The 24,044-nt window shown below is 49.7% G+C and overlaps 1 protein-coding gene across 1 annotated transcript in view; it reads left to right on the top strand.

The window, feature by feature from the left end:
- The first annotated feature begins 6,018 nt into the window (after positions 1-6,018).
- C6H14orf132 (chromosome 6 C14orf132 homolog) overlaps positions 6,019-24,044 on the top strand; it is a 30,142-nt gene continuing 12,116 nt past the window's right edge. The window contains exon 1 of the mRNA XM_052186664.1: positions 6,019-6,045. Within this exon, the coding sequence (XP_052042624.1) occupies positions 6,019-6,045 (27 nt within the window). The remainder of the gene's footprint in view (positions 6,046-24,044) is intronic.

Here is a 24,044-nt window from a genome sequence, read left to right as displayed (position 1 = left end):
TCAGTCTCCTTTTTAAAAGCTCCGATGGCATTTTAAACAAAGGTGTCTATCTGAGAAAGGAAGGAGTGTTAGCATGGGGCCTCCAGGCCAGCGGGCTCCCTCCTTTTGGTCGCCACGGTTTCACGCTTTCCTTTTGTCTCTTCCAAGGATAGGTCCTGGGCCATGACTCTGCTCCACCCTGTGTGCTTCTTGAATAATTTATCAAGTCACTTAGTGAGGTAATCATCAATTCTTAAAGCCTTAAAGGGGGAGGGGTCTTTCAAAAGGACCAGGTGGCCCCCTGCCTCTGTCTGGATCCCAGATGAGTGGCACTGGTCATGACAGGCCCCTACTTCTGGCTAGAGCCTTTTAAGGGACACACCGTTCCCTTTCTCTGCATCCAAGTTCTTGTCATGCATGAATTATGCATGCAGGGCTTGGCTTGGCATGAGCACATAATCTGAGTGTCTCAGGAACTAGAGGCATAGCCCTTGCTCAGCCCAGGTCCGAGTGGCCAGGACCTGGAGCTTGTGGTGGCCTTTGTCCTTCTTGTCCTTCTCAGTTCTGAGTGGAAAGGTGAAACATTGAACTGTTGCTGTCCTCAGACAGGAGGGACCAGTCTTCACCTGAGCCTCAGGACCAAGCCAGAGGAAAAGCTACCACCAGGCCACCAGTAGTGCCTTACACCATTCAAGGGTTCTCAAGACACCAGCCAGTGCTGTCTTCTCTAAGATCCTCATCACCGCCATGTCTGTAAGTCTCAGAGGCAGTTGTGACACCAGGCCCATGACACAGGGTGGTAGACACAGTGGGCTATATTACAGAAAGGCAATGTAGAGACCTGTGGATTCACTCACCATCCAGAAACAAAACAGGCCATCTCATGTCCAGAAAGAAAGATGGCCTTGCTCTGCAGCCCAAGGGAGCACTCTAGGGCATGCAATGCTTGTGGTGTCCCACCTCTTCCAGCAGGTAAACCCGTCTCAAAGACAGAGAAATGCCACGGGACAACTAAAATAAGCTACTGTGACAGACAGAAACCAATGTGGTCCTGGGGGCCTCCAATTAGAGATGTTTTCTAAGATTTTATTTTTGAGGTTTTAATTATGTATGTGTGTGTGTGTCAGTGTGTATGGGTAAGGGGACTGCACACAATCACAGGTGCCGACAGAGGCTATTGGATTCCCTGAATCCTAAACGGTTGTGAGCCACCCACATGTAGGCATTGGGAATGGAACGTGGGTTCTCTGTGAGAACAATATGCACTCTTTTAACTGGGCCATCTTTCCTGCCATGAAGAGGTGGCTTTTGAAAGGAAACCTGAGCTACTCAGAGAAAGGTTCATAACAGAAGGAACAGAAAAAAAAAGTCCCTGAAGGAGGCAAGCCAGCTGGTATCCTCCTGGGAGAAAAGAAGGTCCCCGGGTGGCCCTCACCAAGATGTGGTCTGAGAACCACAATCACGGTGAGGGGGGGGGAGGAGCCAGGAGGCTGATGTCTGGTTCCTACACTAAGGCTCTCCAAGAGACTCAGCAAAGACACTGCAGGAGATACAGAAGTCTCTGTGCTCATAGGTAAGTACTCAGGGCACCAGAAATGCTAAACACACAGTGTTGTGACTTCAAAGGGAGATAACCTGTTATCTGCCCAGAAGGCTGGGACCTTTGCACTATGTGGCTGAGACCACACCGGCTCCTCCCCCAGACCCTTACTGTGAGCATGTCGACCTACAGAATCCATATTTATGGAAGATGTCACACGTAAGAGTTTTGATGCAGTTACAGCTTAAGCTTTGTTGTATATTCAGGACTGAGTTAATTATCACCAGGAAAGTTTACACCAAATTGTGCTGTGCTTAAATATGCCTAAGCTGAATTACTTGGGGTCAGACTAAAGTTTGACCCAACACCAGCTACTTAGTCATGTTGGACCGAGCTACTTTCTTATCTCCCACAGATTGTTACTCTGCTGGCCGTGGTGGTCACAGAGACCCCTCTTCCTCTGGGCAGACACAACCCTTTACCCAGCCACAGAAGAGGAATTTGGCTAGGCCGTAAGTCCTTCTACCCTTGTGGAGTCTACACACACAGAGGACCTGGACAGCACCCTCTTCTGATTCGGAAAGACCCAGATGGAGGGGAAAACTCAGGGCCCAGTGAGTCCAGGTTGGCGACTCAGGAGACACCACTAAGTGAGCAGGCGACAGAATTCAAGGTAACCTCCGAGGCTCAACCGACACGCTTTGGTGAGCATCCTAGCAGATCCTGTAGCGAGAAGAGTGAGCCTATAATTGGCCGCTCTGTCAGGAGATGGTGAAGGTGGGAGTCAGAAATGAAAGTTGAAGGAGAAATGTTGGTGGAGCTCCAGAGTGAGTGCCACCTTAAAGGCTCTTAGATAGTACAGCCTCCTTCTCTGGGGAATTTGATGGTAACAGAATGGTCTTTATAAGAAATGGCTCTGGGACAGCTGGATGTGGTTTTAGAAAAGCAAAACCCCAACCTTTATTTCACATATCCTTCAAAAATAAAAAGAGGTGACAGTTCAAAGCATAAAGAAGACGAAAGGTGAGGTGTGCTTTTAGATGGGATTTTTAAAAATTCATTCAAATTTATTAAAGCTAAAAATGCCCCAGGCTGAGAAACCAATTGCACGTGTCTGATATGAAACGTGTTTCCAGAATATATAAAGAATATTCGCAACTCAATATCAAAATGGCAAGGAATGCAAGCTTTCAGAAAATGAGTCAAGGATCTGCACAGACATCTGCAGAGGGAAAGAGATCCCTGGATAGCCCCTGGGCCCCGGCACTCACCCTCGGTGTCACCTGTAGTCACAGAAATACATATCTGAGACCTACGGAAATGCTACCTCACATCCATGAGGGTCGCTAAATGAAGAGATCAAAAGTATCAAGGGTTGGCAAGGAAGTGACTCAACTGAGACTCTTGTGTCCTTCTGGGGACGTAGAACACACAGGACAAACAGAATGCCGCCAAAGAGATTTCGTCGCCACTGTACCTGAGAAACATATTCACAACAGCCAAGGGCTCGGCATAACCCCAGTGCCCATCGACAGGACAGGGACAGGATAGGCTTTGGTTACCTGTCCATCAGAAAGCCATTCTGCAGTAAAATGGGACTACTGATAAACATGGCACACACACACACACACACACACACACAGAGAGAGAGAGAGAGAGAGAGAGAGAGAGAGAGAGAGAGAAATTATATTGATGTGTCAAGACTTCCTAACGTGAATGTGTAGAAAGATTCACGTTCTGGGGACAGCTGTGGCGGTCTCAGGCATCCGTCATGGGAAATCACCTTTCCCTTCTTTTCTGTGTGATGAACCACTGAGAGGTGATGGCGCACAGAAAGTAACTCCATGCTGACTGACTCCCCTCATCTTCTCTCAAAGGTGAAAGGCCCACAGCCCAGGGACAAGGAGGACACATGAGCCTTGTCCAGGGGCACAGGGCTAGAGTTAGGTGAGGACCACAGGGTGCTCCGGGGGCTTGCAATGCAGAACTAAAACAACTGGCTTGCCTCCCGGCAGTCCCTCTCTTCCTCCAGAGCACAGCTGGGAGAACTAACTGTCTGTGTTTCTAGTTCAAGGCCAGGCTTGCAGGGCAAGGAGCCGTGCAAGGCCCTAATCTACTGGACATACCATAGAAGTGACATTGCTCCGGGAACACAGCCGTGGGAATAGGTGGAGGACGTGTTCATGTAAAACCTCAGGCATGAATGTGCACAGCAGGTGCTTTCATAAACACCAAAGAACATAAACATCACAGCCATTCTTTGACAGATATGTGGTTAAGCTAACTGTGGTACGTCAATAATATAAAGTACTACTCAGCAATGAAAGGAGCAAATTGTTGTGTCCGTAGCAACCTGGACAAGCCTCTAGGTAGCCAGGTGGATTGACACTGACTCCAGAGGGTTAGAAGTCATGATTCCATTTACGGAGCTCTCTGGAAATGATAAAAGTGCAGAGACGGGGAGCAGATCAGGAGGAAACATGAACATTAGATTACAGGCGGCTGGGGCAGCAGGGCAAGCACTAAAGAGCTTTGAAGAGATGGCCCTCAGGGTTTAAAGACCATTGCTTAGTCTTCGTAATTGTGAGCCTGAGCCTTTCATAGCCGGGCCATTTCTCCAACTCCATTTATTCTTTTTGTTAGACTGCAGAGGGAGGCATTATTGTTTAAGTTATACATCACACATGCACACATGTATTCATGCACACACACATGCACACATACACATATGCACACATAGACAAACACATATACAAACACATACATGCATACACATAGACACACATGCACACACATATATACATGCACACATGCATACACACACATACACACATGTACACACATGCACACACACATACATACAGACATGCACACACACAAACATACACACACACAGCCCTACAAACCTCTGCAGCTATGACTTTGTGGTGAAAGTGCAATGGGTGTGAAGGTTCAGGGCAGGCTGAGGAACTCCCTTGGGGTCACAACCCCTTTGGGGTTAAATAACCCTTTCACAAGAATCGCATATCAGATATCCTGCATATCAGATATTTATGTCACAAATCAGAACAGTAGCAGAATTACAGTCATGAAGTAGCAACTAAAATAATTTTATGGTCAGGGATCAGCACAGCACTAGGAACTGTATTGAAGGGTTGCAGCACGAGGAGGGTTGTGAACCGCTGCTGTCTAGAGTGGGGACCAGCGGGGGTCTGGGCACTGAGACTGGAGGTGGGGACCAGTGGGGGTCTGGTCACTGAGACTGGAGGTGGGGACCAGCGGGGGTCTGGGCACTGAGACTGGAGGTGGGGACCAGCGGGGGTCTGGTCACTGAGACTGGAGGTGGGGACCAGCGGGGGTCTGGGCACTGAGACTGAAGGCCAGTTCTTGGCCTGGAAGGGTGCTGAAGTGATGGGTGCCAGACGTGGGGGTGTAAGGAAGAGCTGAGCCCGGAAGAGTTGGAGACCCGTGAGGCAAGAGACTGAACGAACTGGAAGAGCAGGGCGGGAGGTGGGAAGAGAAAAAAGGAAAGGGGAGGGGAGAAAGAGACTAGAGGGATGGACACACACACACACACACACACACACACACACACACACACACGCAGAGAGCCAGAGAGCAGCAGGCCCCTCTGGGTTCCTCTGTGGCTCCCTTCACTGCAGCGATGACCATGACTTGGGCTACATTTCTGGTAACAGAACCACAGGCACTGTCTGCAGGTTGTGTATGTGATTCACTCCATGGTCTCCGCTAAGGGTCACTGGCCATCCTTACAGCTCACCCTGTGGTGACACATGCCACATCTTAATTCCCAGGTTCTGTTACCCCCGTTCTACAAACGAGGATACTCAGATTCAAACAAGCACCAATTCACTCAACCCACACAATACAAAAATGCTAGACTTTCCGTTTTGTTCTACCTAGTTCAAGACCGAAGCACTTACAAGTCTAGAAGCAGGGTTGCTACTGAAAGCCAGGCACATCTACTTAACCAACTCCCGGAAAGCACTGTTGGAGGACCCAGTAGGGCTGGAGTCAAGTGCCCTTGGAAGGGCACCCATTTCGCTGGATTTGGGTTGGAGACTGGCCCGCCTCAGACCTCAGCTTCCCCATTTGGCCAGGGCAGAGAGAGAACTGCTAGAAATCAAGGGTCTGGCTTGGCCCGCCCCCGGGGGTGTGGCTGGGAGTGGTCACGTGGAGGGGCGCCGCGCCCGGGGTCTCCCTCCTACTTGGAGGCGTCTGAAGCCGGAGCCTGGAGCCAGCCGGGGCGCTGTGAGGGCTAGAGACGCGCCACCACGCCGGGTCGGCTGAGGTCACGGTCGCCGGGGCCCGGGGGCACCTGCTCGCGGTTCCGCCCGCTCCCTGATAACTGTGCGGGAGGCTGGACCCGCAGCAGCGACCGCGAAGGCGACGACAGCAGCAGCAGCAGCAGCAGCAGCAGCAGCGAGGACTGGAGCGCGGGCAGCAGCAGCAGCAGCAGCCACACCAGCCGCGACGTCATGGATCTGTCTTTTATGGCCGCTCAGGTAACCTGGAATCTTCCCCACGTGCCCTGGGGTCGCCAAGTTTTCAGGACCCCAGCCTCGCTGTCCTCCCGGTGCTGCTCTAGCATCCGTGGCCAGGTCCTTTGTCCCGAGCCGGGGAGCTCCACCTGGCGCGCGTACTGGGAAGCTTGACTGTCCTGGGTGGAGTGCCCTATGCCCCTTGCACACGGAAGGGTGAAGTAGGGCTGTCTCCATTGAGCACCCCCACTTCTGAGCAAGACCGTTCCGAGGAGCCTGGGCAGCCGGAGTAGCCCCTCCCAGCCCAACCCCCACCCACTGTTTGCTCTGGAGCCCCCTGGACTGGTAGAAAGGAAGCTGCTCTCCCCATTCTGGATTTGCTTGACGCTGGTACTCTGTCACTTGTTGGTGTCCTCGGGCACCCCCGCACCCCCTTCTCTCCACTGTGGGTGGGGCTTGAGCCTCTATTGCTCAGGAAGGCAGTGACAGGGATTTGTGATAGAGATGGATGGTTAAAAGCATTTTTGCTTTGTGCTGGGTTTGAGCAGGGAACGACCTCCACACAAAACAGGTTCCTCGAGGCAGGCGGACAAATGACCTCTTAGCCCTCCCGGACTTGTGATCTTAGATGTTCTCTTGAGCCAGAACAAAGACACACGCCCTTTTCTGGGATTGTGTGTGGCCCCTGGGAAGACCCAGAGCTGACCACAGTGTGGCCACAGGGAAAGGCTACATTTGGCAGGACACACGTCCCAAACTATGACATTTTTACCTTCTGCGGTTGTGTTGGGAGCAGAGTGACAGGGGGACGACACCCTGTTGTCCTCTGGGTGCTTGTCAAGGGCCCCAAACACTGCTGATTGTTTTCCAGAGTGATGGGGAAAGGATACTTGCCTTTTTCAAAACTTTACCCGTGTGGTGGAAGTCTCTTTAAGATGCAATTCCAAAACCAGGCTGAATAAGGAGGGTTGTTAAGAAATGGAAGGAGCCAAAGTCCCCAGGTTGACTCCTGGGGACCAGAATCCAGCTGAGGGCTAGCTCTTAAGCAAGCAAGCGGTGACCTCTAACAGCTCCTGTAACATGTAGCTCTTGGCCGATCACATTCTACTCGTGTGTAAATACCATCCTGGGGAAAGCAGTCACTCTGGATGGAGGTGGGCTGAGTTTAACTGAAGAGAAGAGAAAACCTCACAGGAGGTCTGAGGCTGCCTCCCTCTGTGCATCCCACAGATGCTGGTGTTCCCATGGTTACAGGATAAATTGATCATTACTAACTAACCTTGGGGCTGGCTAGAGCATCCGCAGTTGCTATAGCGACTTGACAAAATAAACAGGGCTTTTTCAGCACCTGTGGGGCAGAGCCTGCCAGAGCCAGGGTTTTGTGGCTGTGTCTGAAGAGGTAGGGTTTTGGGTTTGGTTTTGGTTTATAATTCACATTTCAGCTGGTCAGTTTGTTCCTGCCAACAGATGGCACTGATTGCTCACTCAGCACCTGATGCTAGCTGAAAAGAAGAAAAATGTGAATGGGGGCACCAGCGCAAGGCACACTAAGATTTGTTGAGGACCTACTACGTGTGAACTCTTGCAAGTTCTGTTAGCCTGGAGTTGTACAGATCAGGGCGCCTGATGTTAGGGAGATCAAATAGTTTACCTCAGTTGGTGAGGAAGGAAGCTGGCTGTGAACCTAGGCCTGCAGAGATTGGGCATTTCCCCGCTTCTGGCTTCACCCTAGGGACACATTCCAAGATGGCCATCTCTTCCCTTCTTCTAGAGGAGCCTGCACCTTGGTACCTCGGGCACCACACGGGCTTGGTTGTGCTCAGCATTGCTTCCTGCTGCAGACCTGTCTCACTGTTCCCGTAAGAGGAGAAGCACTATGTTTTGTAGGACCTAGTTGTGTGTGGGAGTGAGTACTCAGCCCGTGTACGTCTGGGGTATGTGTGTGCACTCGCGCATGTGTGTGAGAGAAAGAGACAAAGAGACAGAGGGAAAGAGGGGGAGAGAGAGAGAGAGAGAGAGAGAGAGAAAGAGAGAGAGAGAGACCTTCTTTCCTTTCCCTAGTCTTATCTGGCAGTGAAATATTAGCACACAATTCACTTCTTTAGCACCTTGTGTCACATACCCTGCCAAGCACTAGGATAGGGGTGCTGAGGGGCAGAGTTGGATGCGGCCTAGGTGTTCGTTCTGGGTAGTTATAAGGTGTTGGTGAGACCAGAACCCAGCAAGAGAAATGGACCCAGTGTTGGGATCAGCACTTCGAAAAGGTCTTCAAGCAGTCTCTCTTAGATGATTGGATAAGGGCGAGATGAGATGCACTCGTGAAAAGACACGCATGTGGACCGAGGCAGTGCACGAAGTCAAGTGCGAATACCATCAGCGGGACTCTGAGGAGGAGGCAGTGGACATAGTAGGACGACAGGCAGACGGTTCTGTGTGAGCTTGAGCCTCCTCAAGAGAGCAGCACGGAGGTAGAGGGGCTCAGGGCAATTCAGAGCCCATCAGAGAGCTAGAGGACTGGAGACACAGTGGGTCGGTGGGGTGGGGGATGGGGTGGGGTGTGGCCAGGACCAGTTATGGAAAGTGCTGACTGACAGAAGAGAAGCTTGGGTAGAATCAGAATAATGGGAGGCTTTGTGAGTTCTTTGGCACAGAAATGGCGAATAGGTAAAGCAGCGCCTGGGGAAACCCCCTGCATGCCCCGCCCCGCCCCGCCCTGACCCTGAAAGATGAAGGAATGGGCGGGGCTAGGAGCATGTTCACTGATTCCTGTTTGCAGTGCAACATGATTCGGAGGGTGTAAGCCTTTGGAAGGATTTGGAGCTGGGAAAAAAAATGTCAAGATGGCACCCCTCAGCTGTGGGGCATGGTTATGTTACTCTGATATAGAGGTGTGTCTGTCATGCTCTCTAGGAAGCTGAGAAAGGCCATAGAAGAGGTTAGGCCTCAAAGGTTTAAGACAGCCCCTGGACAGCAGCCTGGGCCTTGGCTACCTTTCCCACCGCAGTCCCCCACAGTGAGATTGTTGACGTGGAGGGCATCCATTTTTCTGCAGCCAGAGGCGACCAGGTGGGCAGGGCCACCAAGCCTCCAGTGCTGGGGGGAGAGAGGGTCACAGGTCTCTAGGATCGAGCCCAGATTCTTGCACCCAAAGATGGCCCACGCCCATTTTCCCCCTTGGGAGCTGGGGTCTGCTTTCCCATTCCTCCAAACCTGGGCTGACTAGACTCTGGCATGCTATTTTGGTCACACTTGGGAACTTCTGAGGTTGGGTCCTGAGAAGTCACCTGGGACTGGTAAACATCTACTCTAGGGACAACCATTGGCATTTCCATGAAGGAAATATGATGTTGTTGGGGCCCCGGGGCTCATTCCTGAGGATTTGTGACAGGAGCTGCACCTTCCCGGGCCCTCTGGATCAAGCATGTACAAGATCTCAGCCGTGTTTCTTTCTTGGACAGTGCCTAAAGCCACTGGTGTCTGTCCAGTAATAATTGATATTCCAGCTTTAGAATCTCCTGTTCGGCATTGCCCCACGCTTGCCTCCAGTCCCACCCAGGAATCCATATCATAGCAGTACTTCCAGTGACAGAGGCCTGGAGGCACACCCAGCCAGCACAGTCCCCTCCAGGCCCTTGACTGAAGCAGGTCCCTGGCTCTCTGGCCAGTCTTAGGTCATAAAATGACACATGGTCCTGGAAGGTCCCAAATGTAACACTGATGTCACAGAAAAGTAAGAACTGGCTCCAAACGTGAGTGCCTCCCCTGTAGATTGGGCCTGTCCCCTGAAATCCGGCAGGTGACTCTGTTCTTCCCATTGTTCAGACTGTGAGGAAACAGGGCAACCTCAAAGCGCAGCCACCTCCTCTACAAGCACAGTGGAGCCCCCTCTGCTGGTCCAAGTCTCACTCCTCCTCCAGAGCAGACCAAGACATGGGGGGTGCAGTGGACCCTTCTAGAATTAGCCTCAGGAAATCCCTCATTTTCTCAGATACATAAAACATTGTGTTTCTGCCCATGTTTAAGCCAGTGTTTTTTCTTTTTCTTTTTTCTTTTTCTTTTTTCTTTTTTGTTTGTTTGTTTGGCTTTTTTTTTTTGGTTTTTCAAGACAGGGTTTCTCTGTGTAGCCCTGGCTGTCTTGGAACTTACTGTGTAGACCAGGCTGTCCTTGAACTCAGAAATCTGCCTGCCTCTGCCTCCCAAGTGCTAGGATTACAGGCGTGCGTCACCACCGCCCAGCTAAGCCAGTTCTTAAAGGTACAAATGAACAGAAAAGCCTGCTAAAACGCTAGAATTTCTTCTCCTTCAGCTCTGAGGCCAGAGGTCCACACACAAGTGTCCACCTGTCATGGGCACTGAAGGCCTGGAAAGAGGTCTGCTCCCAGTCCATCGAGCATCAGGGTGTCCCCTGCCATCGGTGGCGTCCCTCGTCCTTTACAGACCTCACTCTCACCTCCGCTTCTGTGGTTACGTGGCATCTTCCCTGTCCGTGCCCTGTTCCCCAGTCTGTCTGCACATATACAGAGATTCTGTCTAAACTAAAGGTGCTGGGTTAGGACTTATGGACATTTCTTGAGAGGGATGCAATTCAACTGACAGAAGGATCTGAAGACACACACACACACACACACACACACACACACCTTAGAGTCTCAGTGAGCTGATTCTCCTCCAAGTCTCAGGCTCTTCACTTTTGAAATCGGGACAAAATTTGGCTCATTTTATTCATTGGCCTGGGATTTACTGTGTGTCGCCCACAGTGGGTTGTGAGACGGCGTGGCCTAGGACCCCTGGGAGCCCACCTGGGTCACCTTTGATAGAGCTTAGCTTGGAGGTCATGTAATTGTCATGCACACAGGAGAAAGGACAATGGGCGGAGGATTCAGCATGTTCTGGTCATTTGTACCAGGCATGCACAGGTTCTGGGGCAGTGGTTTTTCTGTGTTTTAGAAAAAGTAGAAATGGTGATGTTTGTGTGCTGTGTGTTTGTGTGTGTGTGTGTGTGTGTGTGTGCACTGGCACATGTAAGGGTGTGCATGTGTGCATGCATATGCATGTGTGCATATGTGTGTAAGTGTGTGAGTGTGTGTATTTGTGTGTGTTAGTTTGTGTAGGTGTTTGAGCATGTGTGTTTGTGTACACACATGTATGCATGCGTGCAAGTGTGTGCATGTGTTTGTGTGTGCAAGTGTGTGTATGTGTGCATGTGTGTATATATGTGTGTTTGTGTGTGCATGTGTGTTTGTATGCAAGTGTGTGTGCATGTACGTATGTGTGTGTGCACGTATATGTGTATGCATGTTTATATGCAAGTGTGTGTATATGTTTGTATGTGTGTGTGTTTGTGTGCGCACCTATACATTCACATGTATAGATTATAAACACAGAGGGCAGAGGTCATTGGTGGTTATTTTCCCCACTGATATTTTTCCTTAGCAGTGCGAACAAGGCATTTACTTCCCCGACCCTAGGGCTCAGCAGTTCACTAGGACTGTGTGAGTAGTGAGCCTGGGGACCCTTCCGTCTCCGCCTTGCCAGCACTGGGATTGCTGGCAGGTGTCATTGTGCCCGGCTCTTTATGTGGGCTCTGGGTCTCCAACTTGGGTCCTCAAGCTTGCTACGCAGTCTCCGTACCTACTGAGCCAACCCTCCAGCCTCCAGAGTGGATTTTTAAATGCTAACGATCAACTAGACATTGGTAGGAACCTGACTAGGCTCAGCACGGGCTGCTTGGTTCCTGTCGATTATTGAGGTTGCTAAGAGATCTAAAGGAGCCATCTAAACTACTCACAGTTTTGTGGGACAAGATTCGAGAAGGACTCCTCTAGGTATCTGCTACAGCGGCCTCAGTGGCCTGACATCTAGACATCCAACCCCCGACTTCTTCACAGGTATTTCTATCACCCCACTACCACCATCACCACATGCTCACTCCATCTCCATGGTGTCCCACTCTGCAGAATTTGTTTCTAGCATTTGGACGTCCTCCCAACACAGAGTTCCCAGAGTCTGCCTGAGAACGGTCAGAGTGGGTTACTGGCTCCCTAAAGTGGGAATCCAAGGGTCCCAGGTCGAGGCTTCAGGCTGTATCCTCCTGACTGGGAAAACCCACTGTAGATGTGGGGGAGAGGAACAGCCCCAGTGTACCACGTGCGTCTGCCTGTGTGTCTAGAAAGATGGGAAAGCATGGACCATGGCATCCTTGAAGATCGGGGACTACATTGAACTGTATAGAACAAGAATGTGGGCTGGTTTTATCCTTGAGCTCTAGGAGATTTTCACTATTCTGTGAAGAGCCTGGCAACGCCTTGTGTCTCACCAAGCCTAAGACAGAAAATAATTACTCTGAACTAGGTGGTGATCATGTTAGGTGAGTTGTGTGTACCTGCAACTATTTGACCACTTCAGACCTGACAGTTCATAAGACTGAATATCATGGCAGAGGAATCTGAGAAGGCTTTCTGTTTCCGGGGAACCGAGACTGCCCCCTTGCCTTCCCTCAGCCCAGCCCTCAGAATCGTGGCTTTGGCAGATGGGAAGGCATCTGAACAGAGCTCTAATCCTGAGCCTGTCTAGGATCTAATCACAGCCGGGATATTTCCTGTCCGTCTCCTTTGCCTTGTCTCACCTCTGGGGCCTTCGGAGACTGGAGGTAAATTTGCTTTTTATTTTTCACACAGAGGGAGAAGCACAAGAGCCGAATTGAACACGTGACTGTTTTCTCTTACCTCCTTTGGACAAAGAGACGATGAGGTCATTCCAACAGATCTGTGAGAAATTAGCAGACATTTTTTTTTATCCATTAAAAACACCATGCTCCAGAAAAATAGAATCCTAGGGAGCCAGGTGATTTGCTATTTAGCTTATTGAGGGGAGTCCTTGAAGGCATCAGACACTGATTTGAGGGATCACAGGGAAACTGATTTGAGGAGGTTGAGAACAAAAACTTAGTTCAGATTGACTTCAGTCAACCTGGACCAAACCCCTGGGAGTCCATGCCAGGTGACTTTCAGCATATTTAAAACAGTTCAGTCTGGGGAAGTCTCTGGGTGGTGACTATTCCCAATCCAGGTGCACAATAAACCTTAAGGCATGACCACATAGAAACTCCTCGACGCCAGGCAGTGGTGGTGCACGCCTGTAATCCCAGCACTCTGGGAGACAGAGGCAGGCAGATTTCTGAGTTCAAGGCCAGCCTGGTCTACAAAGTGAGTTCCAGGACAGACAGCCAGGGCTATACAGAGAAACCCTGTCTCAGAAAAAAAAAAAGAAAGAAAGAAAGAAAGAAAGAAAGAAAGAGAAGGAAGGAAGGAAGGAAGGAAGGAAGGAAGGAAGGAAGGAAGGAAGGAAGGAAGGAAAGAAAGAAAGAAAGAAAGAAAGAAAGAAAGAAAGAAAGAAAGAAAGAAAGAAAGAAAGAAAGAAAGAAAGTCCTTGATGGTGTACGTGTGACCCTGAGGGTGGGTTCCATAGCTAAAAAGCCTAGAATCTAGTGTGATCTCTGACCAAGATAGTATAGAGGTCGGCAGGCCATAAAATGCATGTGATATCTCCCCAGAAGATGGGTTCTACTAACTGGGAGCTAAAGATGAAGGTCTAGGCCGAGAAAGCCTGGAACAAACATCCTGAGGGGGTTGGGTGAGGTGTGCCTCAACTGCAAAAGGTCACCAGGTGGTTAACAAAGTCCACTCCCAGCCTTCTGGGCAGAAAACAGATGATTCCTTTTTTGAGGAGAGGCCTCTGAGTGTTTAACAGCCATGGTTCCCTAGTACTCTGTGGGCACGGGGACCTTTGTGTGCTCCAAAGCCCATGGTTTCTTAAAACAAGAATTATCATTGAAGCGTCCTGTGTCCTTCAAATCTCACTGAAAAGACCTGGTAAGTATTGGGTGTTCTCATCAGACCTGCCTCAGAAGGGGCTGTGGCACCATTTCTTGAGTTGTCATGAACAGTTAACAAAGGCATCTAAATCACAGATACTTTTCTGGGTCAAATTTCTAAGTAGTACTTTAAAACCTAGGACTTTGAGGGCCCTATGGAACAGGTATGGGGATGTGCATCTCCAAGCAAGTACTGCTTCTGTATCAATTTCTGTGTGCTCTGCCTTGCCATTGAGGCAAACCTTAGCTTCTTCTGCCCCAAGAAGTGAGGGCCCATAACTGCACCTTCTCTGCCAACTCTGCCTCCCTGAGATGCCCTGTTCCTTCCCATCATGGCCACAAGGCATATAGTAATGAACCAACCATACAGGGAATCCCACCGGATCTTAACAAGGGATGGGTTCTGTGGAGACGCATTGTACTAATCAGGAAACAGAGGTTAGGCTGCCTGCCCATGGCATGTACAGCTAGGATGCAAGTATGGGTATCTGTACTTCTGTTACCTATTTTTTTAAAGTTTGGTGGTGGTGGTAGTAGTTGTTCGTGGTGGTTGTTGGTGTTGGTGGTGGTCATGGTCATTGTTGGTGGTTGTTGTTGATGGTGGTGGTGGTGGTGGTGGTCGTCGTCGTGGTTGATGGTTGATGGTGGTAGTGGTGTAGTAGTGGTTGTGGTTGGTAGTTGGTGGTGGTAGTGGTTGGTGGTTGATGGTCATGGTTGTTGCTGGTGGTCATGGTTGGTGGTTGGTTGTTAGTGGTTAGTGGTTGTGGTTGGTTCTGAGAAGTTAAAGGTTCACAGAAAAGTTAAGAGGGGGATGTAATGATTTCCCATAAGTTCTCTGTCTGGCATTCAGAGCCTCTCCCACTATCAACTTCCATCACTACAGGGGCCTAGAGACACAGTGGAGAATTTGTGTTGACATCTCATCTTTAGCCAAAGCATATAGTTTACAATACTCTTAGTGTTGGACATTCCGTATGTTTGGACACATGTATGATGATGTGTGTCCTTCATGATAGTATTTTCACTGCCTTAAAATATCCTCAGTATTCTTTCCTCTCTCCCACTCTCAGCTCCTGGCAAGGGATCCCAGTCAACTATTTGCTTTTCCATAGTTTGTTTAAGTCTGTGTGTCACCACCCAAACCTGCCCTGTCTTTGCATGACTTGATAGCACTGACTAACAGTCGTCTTGGATGAACCATTTGCTTATCCATCTGGGTTGACATTGGGGATAAACAAAGCTGCTATAAACAAATGTTTGTAGGTTGGCAGGAGCTAAGTTCTCTGCCATTTAATTGAAGTGTTTAAAACATTCACATTTAATGTATTTGTTGATATGGTGAGGCTTAAGTGTACTATCTATTACACTGTTTCCTATTTTTCCAACTGTTCTTTGTTCCTTCTTTCTGTCTTCTTTTGAGATGAGAAATTGTTATTTTCCTATGTCGTCTCCTTAAACACAAATCTTTGGTTTTTATATTTTAATAGTTACATAGGATTTTCCTTAAACATCTTTAGCTCACAGCCTGTCTGTCTGTGTAATAAATGTCTACAGTAGCATGCTCCTATTTCTCCTCTTCCAGTTTTTGCACTGTGGTGGTTCCTAGTATATAAGTTATAAACCATAATTATTATATTGATACTATGTTTATTATATAATAAATATTATAGATTAACATCATTACTATCTTTGTTAAAAGTCAGTTTTCTTCAATTTATTTAAAAAAATAAGGGGAAATCTTATATATTTTTCCCATGTGGTAATTACTACTGATGTCTTTTCTTTCTTTTGTGTAGAGCCTCATTTCTTTGAGACATCATTTTCTTTCTGCCTGAAAGGGTTTTGGCATGTCTAGTGCTACTGAACTGCTGCATGAATTCTTTCAGCTTTTGTATGTCTGGGCATCCTAAGTTGGTGGTTTAGTTAAAAATATGGCTTCACCTTCTAGCTTGTGTTGTTTCTGGAGAAAAATCTTCTGATGTCTATGTTCTGTTCCTCTAAGTCTCTTTCCCCCTCTGGCTGCTTTTAAGAATTTTATCCTTTTCTCTGGGTTTGAGCAGTTTGGTGAGGCTGTACCTCTGTGCAGTTCTCCTCATGTTTCTGGTGCTTGGGATTTCAAAGTGTGTGTGCGCTGGGAGCTGGCGAGGTGGCTCAGCAGTTAGGAGTGTGTGCTGCCCTTCGGAGCATCCCAGTTTGATTCCCGGCGCACATATCTGGCCACTTCTAACTCCAGGTCAGATGCTCTCTCCTGGCCTCTGTGGGTACTACAATCATATGTACACATACCAGCCCCACATAAACGCACACATAATCAAAAATGAAATAAATCTAAATAATGCATGTATGGCCTATAGTTTCATCTCATTTGGAAACTTTTCTGACATCAATTCTTGTGCATTTCTTCTGCTCCCTCCTCTGGCCTTTCTGCTACATCTTTGTTCCTCTGTCAGGCTGCCTCATATTTCCCACAGCCCACCAGTGCTGGTTTTTCTCGTTTCATTTGAATAGCTGTTATTGATACCTCTTCAGGGCCAACACCATTTTATTTGGCAATCTTCAAACTAATGGCAAGCCCATCCGGAGTATTGCTCTCTCAGAGATGGTGGGTATTGTCTCTAGGCACGTAATTTATGTCCTTTAAAAATATCTTGTATTTTCTTAACACCTTGGATGCTTACTTGAGCCTCCTAAAACAGGTGAGACACAAATGTAACACCTGTTTTAAATGTCCTCTCACACCTAATTCTTGGGTTTTGTTAGGCTGAGTTGTGTTTGAGTGACAGACTCCCTCACTTCCTAGTTTGTGTTGCATCTGTCTAGTCATTCTTGGTCAGATGACAAGAATTGACTATGTGTAGTATTTCTTCTTCTTCCTCTTCTTCCTCTTCCTCTTCTTCCTCTTCCTCCCCTTTCTCTTCCTCCCATTCCTCTTCCTCTTCTTCCTCTTCTTCCCCTTCCTCTTCCTCCCCTTCCTCTTCTTCTCCTTCTCCTTCCCCTCTTACTCCCCCTCCTCCTCTTCTCTCCTCTCTCTCTCCTTTTAAGACAGTTTGTGTACGTGTGTATGTGTGTTTGTATGCGTGTGTGTGTGTGTGTGTGTACATGTGTGTGTGTGTGTTCCTAGATGTCCTGGAACTCCCTCAATAGACCAGCCTGGCCTTGAGCTCTGAGATTCACCTGCCTTTGCCTCCTCTAGTTCTGGAATTAAATGGCTTCACCTTCTAGCTTGTGTTGTTTCTGGAGAAAAATCTTCTGATGTCTATGTTCTGTTCCTCTAAGTCTCTTTCCCCCTCTCACTGCTTTTAAGAATTGTATCCTTTTCTCTGGGTTTGAGCAGTTTGGTGAGGCTGTACCTCTGTGCATTTCTCCTCATGTTTCTGGTGCTTGGGATTTCAAAGTGTGTGTGCGCGGTGCTTTTAAGAATTGTATCCTTTTCTCTGGGTTTGAGCAGTTTGGTGAGGCTGTACCTCTGTGCATTTCTCCTCATGTTTCTGGTGCTTGGGATTTCAAAGCGTGTGTGCGCGGGGAGCTGGCGAGGTGGCTCAGCAGTTAGGAGTGGGTGCTGCATCATCACATCTGGCTAAGCAGGGTGAATTTCACCTCAGTCACATAAGAATTGCTATATTCTCTGAAGAGCACTCATTTGCAAACAGCTCGAATTTTCCAGGGATTGCTTTAAGGTCTGCTGGGCATTATCAGCACCATATTTAGTCTGATGATAACTGTTGCAGCCAGCGAGGGCAGCCCAGGCTCCCCACTGCCCTGTGAGTTATGAGACCCACCATGGGAAGTGGAAGTGGTGGTTTGTGTGACCACCAGGCACTGTCCACTGCTATCTGTTTGGTTGCCTCTGTCTCAGCAATGTGTGCACACACATGACTCACCCAGTCACAGTCTGTGGGGATCATGAATGCCTTCTGCAGGCCTCTAGGGCTCCCGAGCCACTGCCTCTCTGTATGCAAACCTTACTTGCTTGTTAGCCAAGTCCTGAAAACTGTTTTCATAAAACTGACCTTGCTTTTTCCAGTCGAGTAAGTGAATTTGGTCCCAGTGACTCCATCTGGGCTGGAAGCAGAATTTCTTAACCCTGTGTATTTCCAAGCCCATTTTCTCCCATTGTGGTAAAGAAATGTCTTCTGGGTCCACCCTGGAACCCTGGACACGAGCTTTCTCTTTCTGGAGGCCAGGCAGCTCCAAGAGCTCAAATGATTGCATGGGACACAAGGGCCTGACCCCTGAGTTGGAGAGGCAAAGCCATGTTCACACTGCCTGCCTTGGCCACACGGGTTCTCCTGTGCGTGTGTCCTGTGACAAGACATTCCAGAAGAGGCCATCTGATCCAGATGTTGAGGCTATACCAGGAAGCCAGCAGGGGCACATCTCAGGGATGGGGCTTGGGCTGGAGCTGGTTTTTTGGAGAGATGTTTTCAGTTTTAGGGGGAGCCAGGCTGTCCTGAAATTTGAAATCCCACTGCCTCCACTTTCAAAACGCTGAGATTATAAGTAACCACCACCCCATCTGGCTAAACCTGGGTTTCTTTAGGCTTCTGTCCCGACATCAGGACCAGGGGAAGCCCCTTGGAAAGAAGAATCCAAGGGAAGGGAGTTGATGCTGCAGACTGAGCCTGGCCCTGCATGGTCGCCTCCCACTCAGCCAGCCCCTGCAGGCCCCGAGAGGAGCCCCCGTCTGTGGCTTCCACATGCAGCTCTGGAAGCCCATTAGAAATGCATTAAGACCGGGCTGCTGTGCCAAGGGAGGCCTGAGGGGTGACTAATGGGCCCTACCGTCCCCCACAGCCCACTGCTAGTCACAGCGTTGGCCACTGCTGCCTCCTTCTCTGACTTCCTGCCCTTCCTTCTCCCTCCTGCGGAAGTTCATCTGGCCCTGCTGTGTCAGTCCGTCTGTCAGCCAGGAGGGCCCCAAGCCATGCAGACAGGCAGTCAGAGAGTGTCTCGAAGCCTGGAGCAGCATCTCAAGGCCTCTTCCCCCTTGCTGTTACTCGTTCTCATCTTGGAGCACGAGAGACATGAGGAACATCATCAGGGAGGCAGGAATCCGGCCCTTGGGTGGAAGAAGCAGGTTCACAGAGCACAGAGGGCTCAGGGTCAGGCCACCTCACAAAGGGCAATTCAGGGAGCATGCCCAGAGACACACAGGCAGGCAGGAAAAGAGCTAAGCTATGGTCAAAGATTAGCAGTCCAGCTAATCGATGACAGAGTGCTAGAAGGGTATCCAAGGTTCAAACACATGTGTCACATGTATTTGCCAAATACATTTCTGTCACGGTTCTCTTCAGACCCAGGCTCTGTGTGGGTGGGCAGAGAGGGCCGCGGCTGGGGCAGTTGTCAGGGCTCAGATGGACTGGCAAAGAGATGCCATGTCCTTCCACACAGCCTTCCTCTCTCCTGCACAGCTCTGTTCAGCCTCCAGTCTCGGAGCTCTCTCTGCTGCTCCCTGACATCAAAGACCTTCTTTTTCTATACAGCAAACATGCTGTGCCCCAGCCCAGGGCCGGACCCGGTAAATATTTAATGAATGAAATAAGATCAGGCATAGAGGTCAATGAACGCAGAGTGCTTGGAAGCAGGCTGTGTCCTAGTGCGCCTGGAAGGCCAGTTCTTCCTGCCGGTACAAAGTGTCCCCCTCTATCCCTCAAACCCCACCCTCCTCCTGCCCTTCAGCCCTGCGGCATGCCTGCCACGTGCTGGATCCCGGCACATTTGACTTAGCAATTTGATACAACCTCTAATGTGTTTGTGGTGTGCGCCCCGGGTGCTTCTTAGTTTCCTGGGGAGAAGAGGCAGAGGATGGAGACCCCTGCCCTGGTGTCATGCGGCACACAGGCTCTGGGGTTTATGCGGAGAAAGAGCTGACCCTCGGAAAGAACCGCTATACTTGTCTGTCAGGGTGGTCACTCAGGTGCACCATGACCAGCTGTCACAACTCACTCAGGACTGGAGACTTACAGTTTTGAAACCAGGATGGTGCTAGGGAAAGAGGGATGCTCTGTCACCTGCAGAGACCACCAGGGCTTTGGGAGGCCTCTGAGAAGACTGGTCTGCTGCCCCAGAGTTCCACCATGTCCCTGTGTGAGTTCCCATGTCTGCCCAGTCTTCACCAAAGAGAGTGAAAGGCAGGAGCTGAGTTGGTGCGTGTCCACTACCGCGTTAATTTTACGATGTCTGGCATCTGTCCTGTATGGGCCCCAAACTCTTCTTAGCACTTGACTAAAGCTCTGATGGATGACACTCTCTGGTGGCATCATGCCCTGGGACTTGGTTACTGTGATGGTTTGTATATGCTTGACCGAGGGAGTAGCACTATTTGGAGGTGTGGCCTTATTGAAGTATGTGTGTCACTGTGAGCATGGGCTTTAAGACCCTCATCCTAGCTGCCTGGAAGCCAGTCTTCCACTAGCAGCCTTCAGATGAAGAGGTAGAACTCTCAGATCCTCCTGTGCCATGCCTGCCTGGATGCTGCCATGCTCACATCTTGATGATAATGGACGGAACCTCTGAACCTGTAAGCCAGCCCCAATTAAATGTTGTCCTTTATAAGACTTGCCTTGGTCGTGGTGTCTGTTCACAGTAATAAAACCCTAATTAAGACAGAAATTGGTAGCAGCATAGCGGGATATTTCTGTGACATGTTCTTGGGAGGACTGGTTTTGGAAGAGCCATGGGTGTTAAGAGCTCTGTGGGATGTTCTGTAGGAGTTTGGAAGATAATGTTGAGAACAGTGCCAATCATGGAGGACTGGCTTGTGAAATTTCAGAGAGAAGATTAAAGACTCTTATTGGAGCCATGGCTGTTTTGATTGTGAAGATTCTGTGGTTTTGGTTAGCTGAGGCTGAAGAATCAGCTGTGATTAACAAGATACCAGAACTACTAAACTGAAACCTTTGCATTATTGGGACTATCGATGCTAGTTAGCTGGAGCTAAGAAATTAGCAGTGATTAAGAAAAAAACAGCATCATTGAGGTGAAGTCTTCTGGGAAGTGTTTTCTGAGAGCACAAAGAGGCTGTTTTCCAGAGATAGCCAAGGTTGTACCTTGTGCTGCAGCTGTACCTGGTAATGTGTAAGAGTCACCCAGATGGTACTGGTTTTGAAGGCATGAAGGGGTCATGAAAAGCAGCTGAGGCTCAGCCTATGGAAGGCCATTGGTGAAGGTGCAGCCTCATTTGCAGTTGATGGCCCAGGACTGAAGGGGTCATGCAAAGGATTTGAGGCCTGGCATCATGAAGAGAGCCTATGAGAGGCTATTGGTGAAGCCAAGTTGCAGTGGAAGACTGACTTCCAGCTAGGAGTAGGGTCTTAAAGCCCACACCCACAGTGACACACCTACTCCAACAAACCATATACAAACCATCAGCTACCTTCTGTGAGATGTGACCAAGGTTGAACGCTATCCTCAGCCCTGTAGTCCGGCAGCATGTAGAAAGATGTCAGGAAAGCAGGAGGGGGGTAGCAGGATACAGGCTCACCACTGGTCCCCAGAGGCTGATGCCTCCGGGCTGTCTGCATGGCTTGATGAAGGCTCCTCTTCCCATGCAGCCTTCCATGTCACCCCCCCACCAGAGCCCTAGGACACCCAATCCCAGACAAGCCCCCAACCGCCATAGGTGGCTTCACTGAGAAAGCAGAATGTCACTGACTCTCGCAAGCCATGTGTCACCCAACATTAGGGAGCACAGCTGTGGGAGTACCCCAGCCAAGCCACACAGCTCACCCCACTAATCCCCAGCAGTCATGAGGAAGAAGCGTGAGGAAATAGGGTGTCTGATGAGACGCAGAGGGAGCGTGCCAGACAACCCGAGCCACACCCCCACAGAGCAAAGGCTTCTCTGAGACTCTCAGGTCAGTGAGCAAACACCAGGCCTGGGTGTAGGTACCATGACACAGAGGTAGAAACCTGGGTGTGAATTCTAACAAGCCGTTTCACCATCAGAGAGTGCTGGCCAAATCTCCCACGCACAATCAGGTTTTATATCATCAAGGGCAAGTAGCCCACTGTGTCTGTGTATTCAGTAAAAGGAGGCTCACTACCTCTCAAAGCCGTGGCTTCAGCTGGCAGCAGACAGCCATGCTCTTTTCTCCTGCTATGCTGACAGGAAGTCACTGAGTCTCTCCAAGCCCTGGTGCGCTTGGCCTCACAGTGCGGGTAGGGGAATCTGTGGACAGTTACCAGAAGTGTCTGGATTCTGCAGCCTAAACATAGCAGCGTGACACCCATAAGTGTCGGGAAACTTGGCTGATTCACTGTGACCTTCCTGTCTTCAGCCAGCGATCTTCTTCCCTTCCCCGCTGCCTGTCGCACTAGGCAGCAAGTCTTAGCATCTACTTGTGCCAGCCTGTCTCTCCCAGAGCCTGGGAGAGTGCCTGAGATAGGTGTCTTAGTCAGGGTTTCTATTCCTGCACTAATATCATGACCAAGAAGCAAGTTGGGGAGGAAAGAGTTTATTCAGCTTACACTTCCACATTGCTGTTCATCACCAAAGGAAGTCAGGACTGGAACTCACAGGGTAGGAATGTGGAGGCAGAGGCCATGGAGGGATGTTTCTCACTGACTTGCTTCCCCTGGCTTGCCCAGCCTGCTCTCTTATAGAACCCAAGACTACCAGCCCAGGGATGGCACCACCCACAAGGGGCCCTCCCCACTTGATCACTAATTGAGAAAATGCCCTACAGCTGGATCTCATGGAGGAATTTCCCAACTGAAGCTCCTTCTCTGTGATAACTCCAGCATGTGTCAAGTTGACACAAAAAACCAGCCAGTACAATAGGAAAGAGGTTCGAGTCCCAGGCCTGACTCTGCCTCGGTCACTCCTCAGCTTCTCTGTTCGGAAGGCACATTAGCACCCAGCACATGCTGGACAAGAGAAGCAAGTGAAAGGCAGTGTGTGAGAGCACACGGCCTTGCCCAGCATGCTCAGGGCTCCCCTCTCCAGCTCTCTCTCTCTCTCTCTCTCTCTCTCTCTCTCTCACACACACACACACACACACACACACACACATGCATGCACATGCACACGCACACGCACACACATACACTGGATAAAAAATAACCAGCTACACAGGGCTGTATGATCCTCTCTCTGTGTCACCTCCTTTTATGGCTTTGTGAATTAGGATTGGGATTGACCCCAGGGCCCCGCGCCTGCAGGACCTATGCGCCAGCACTGAGCTGATTCCAGGATGTTTGTATAAAGCAGTTTTCTTAGAGCATGACTGTTTCAGAAAACCCATCACCTCTTTGGATCTTGCCCTGATAACCCTCATTAATGTGAGCTGTGGAGTTCAATTTGGCCTCACGCAGCGCCTAGCCTCTGGCTTTTTCTGCGACACTGTTGTTCCTTCCTGTGTGTCTCTGTTCAGGCAGGTCTTCCCTGCAGCGTTTGTGCAGTAGATATTTTTGAACCTTAGCGCAAATATGTCAAGAACTGAGATGAACCTGAGACTTCACCCTGCCTGGTTAACTTCACAGATGCTGAGAAGAAATGCCAGACCTCTGGCTTGGAGTCAAAGCCCTCTCTTAGCCAGTGGAGCGGGTAGCTTGGGCTCATGTTCACATCCTTAAGACCCCTGGGGATGTGCAGAGTGGACCAAGGAGTCTTCACAGCAACTCAAACTTAAGGGCTCAGCCCATAGCCGCCAACGTACCCTTGACTGCTCTTCTGTCTTCCTCACTCAGGAAGGGCTCTCAGTCAAAACCCAGACAGAGCTCACCAACACGGCTAGTCACGCTTGATGTGAGGATCCCCTGTCTCCGCCTTCTGAGGTGGCACTACAGGTGTGGTGTTGCCATTCCCACTTGGCATTTATGAGCAGTCAGGGGATTTGGACTCAAGGCTCACACGTGCCAGGCAAGTGGTTTAACCACTGAGGAATGGTTAAAGCACTTGGCGCTGCCGGTGGGAGCCTTAGAGAAATGATCTAAATCAGGTGGGGCCTGTGAGTAGGTCTGTGTGGGGTTATCTTCCTCGTGGATGTAAGAAGACCCAGCCCATTGTGGGCAGGTCCATTACCTAGGCAAGGGGTCCTAGGCACAAGATAGAACACTAGATGAGAGCAGGCGAGAACCCCTGTCTCTGCTCTCTGCTCCCAAGTGTGGATATGACGCTGTAAGTTCAGGCCTTGACTCTCCCAGAGTA

This window comes from Apodemus sylvaticus, chromosome 6 (assembly GCF_947179515.1).
Source record: "Apodemus sylvaticus chromosome 6, mApoSyl1.1, whole genome shotgun sequence".
Classification (NCBI taxonomy): domain Eukaryota; kingdom Metazoa; phylum Chordata; class Mammalia; order Rodentia; family Muridae; genus Apodemus; species Apodemus sylvaticus.
The sequence above is the reverse complement of the archived record's forward strand: the minus strand, read 5'-3'. Positions and strand labels throughout refer to the sequence as shown.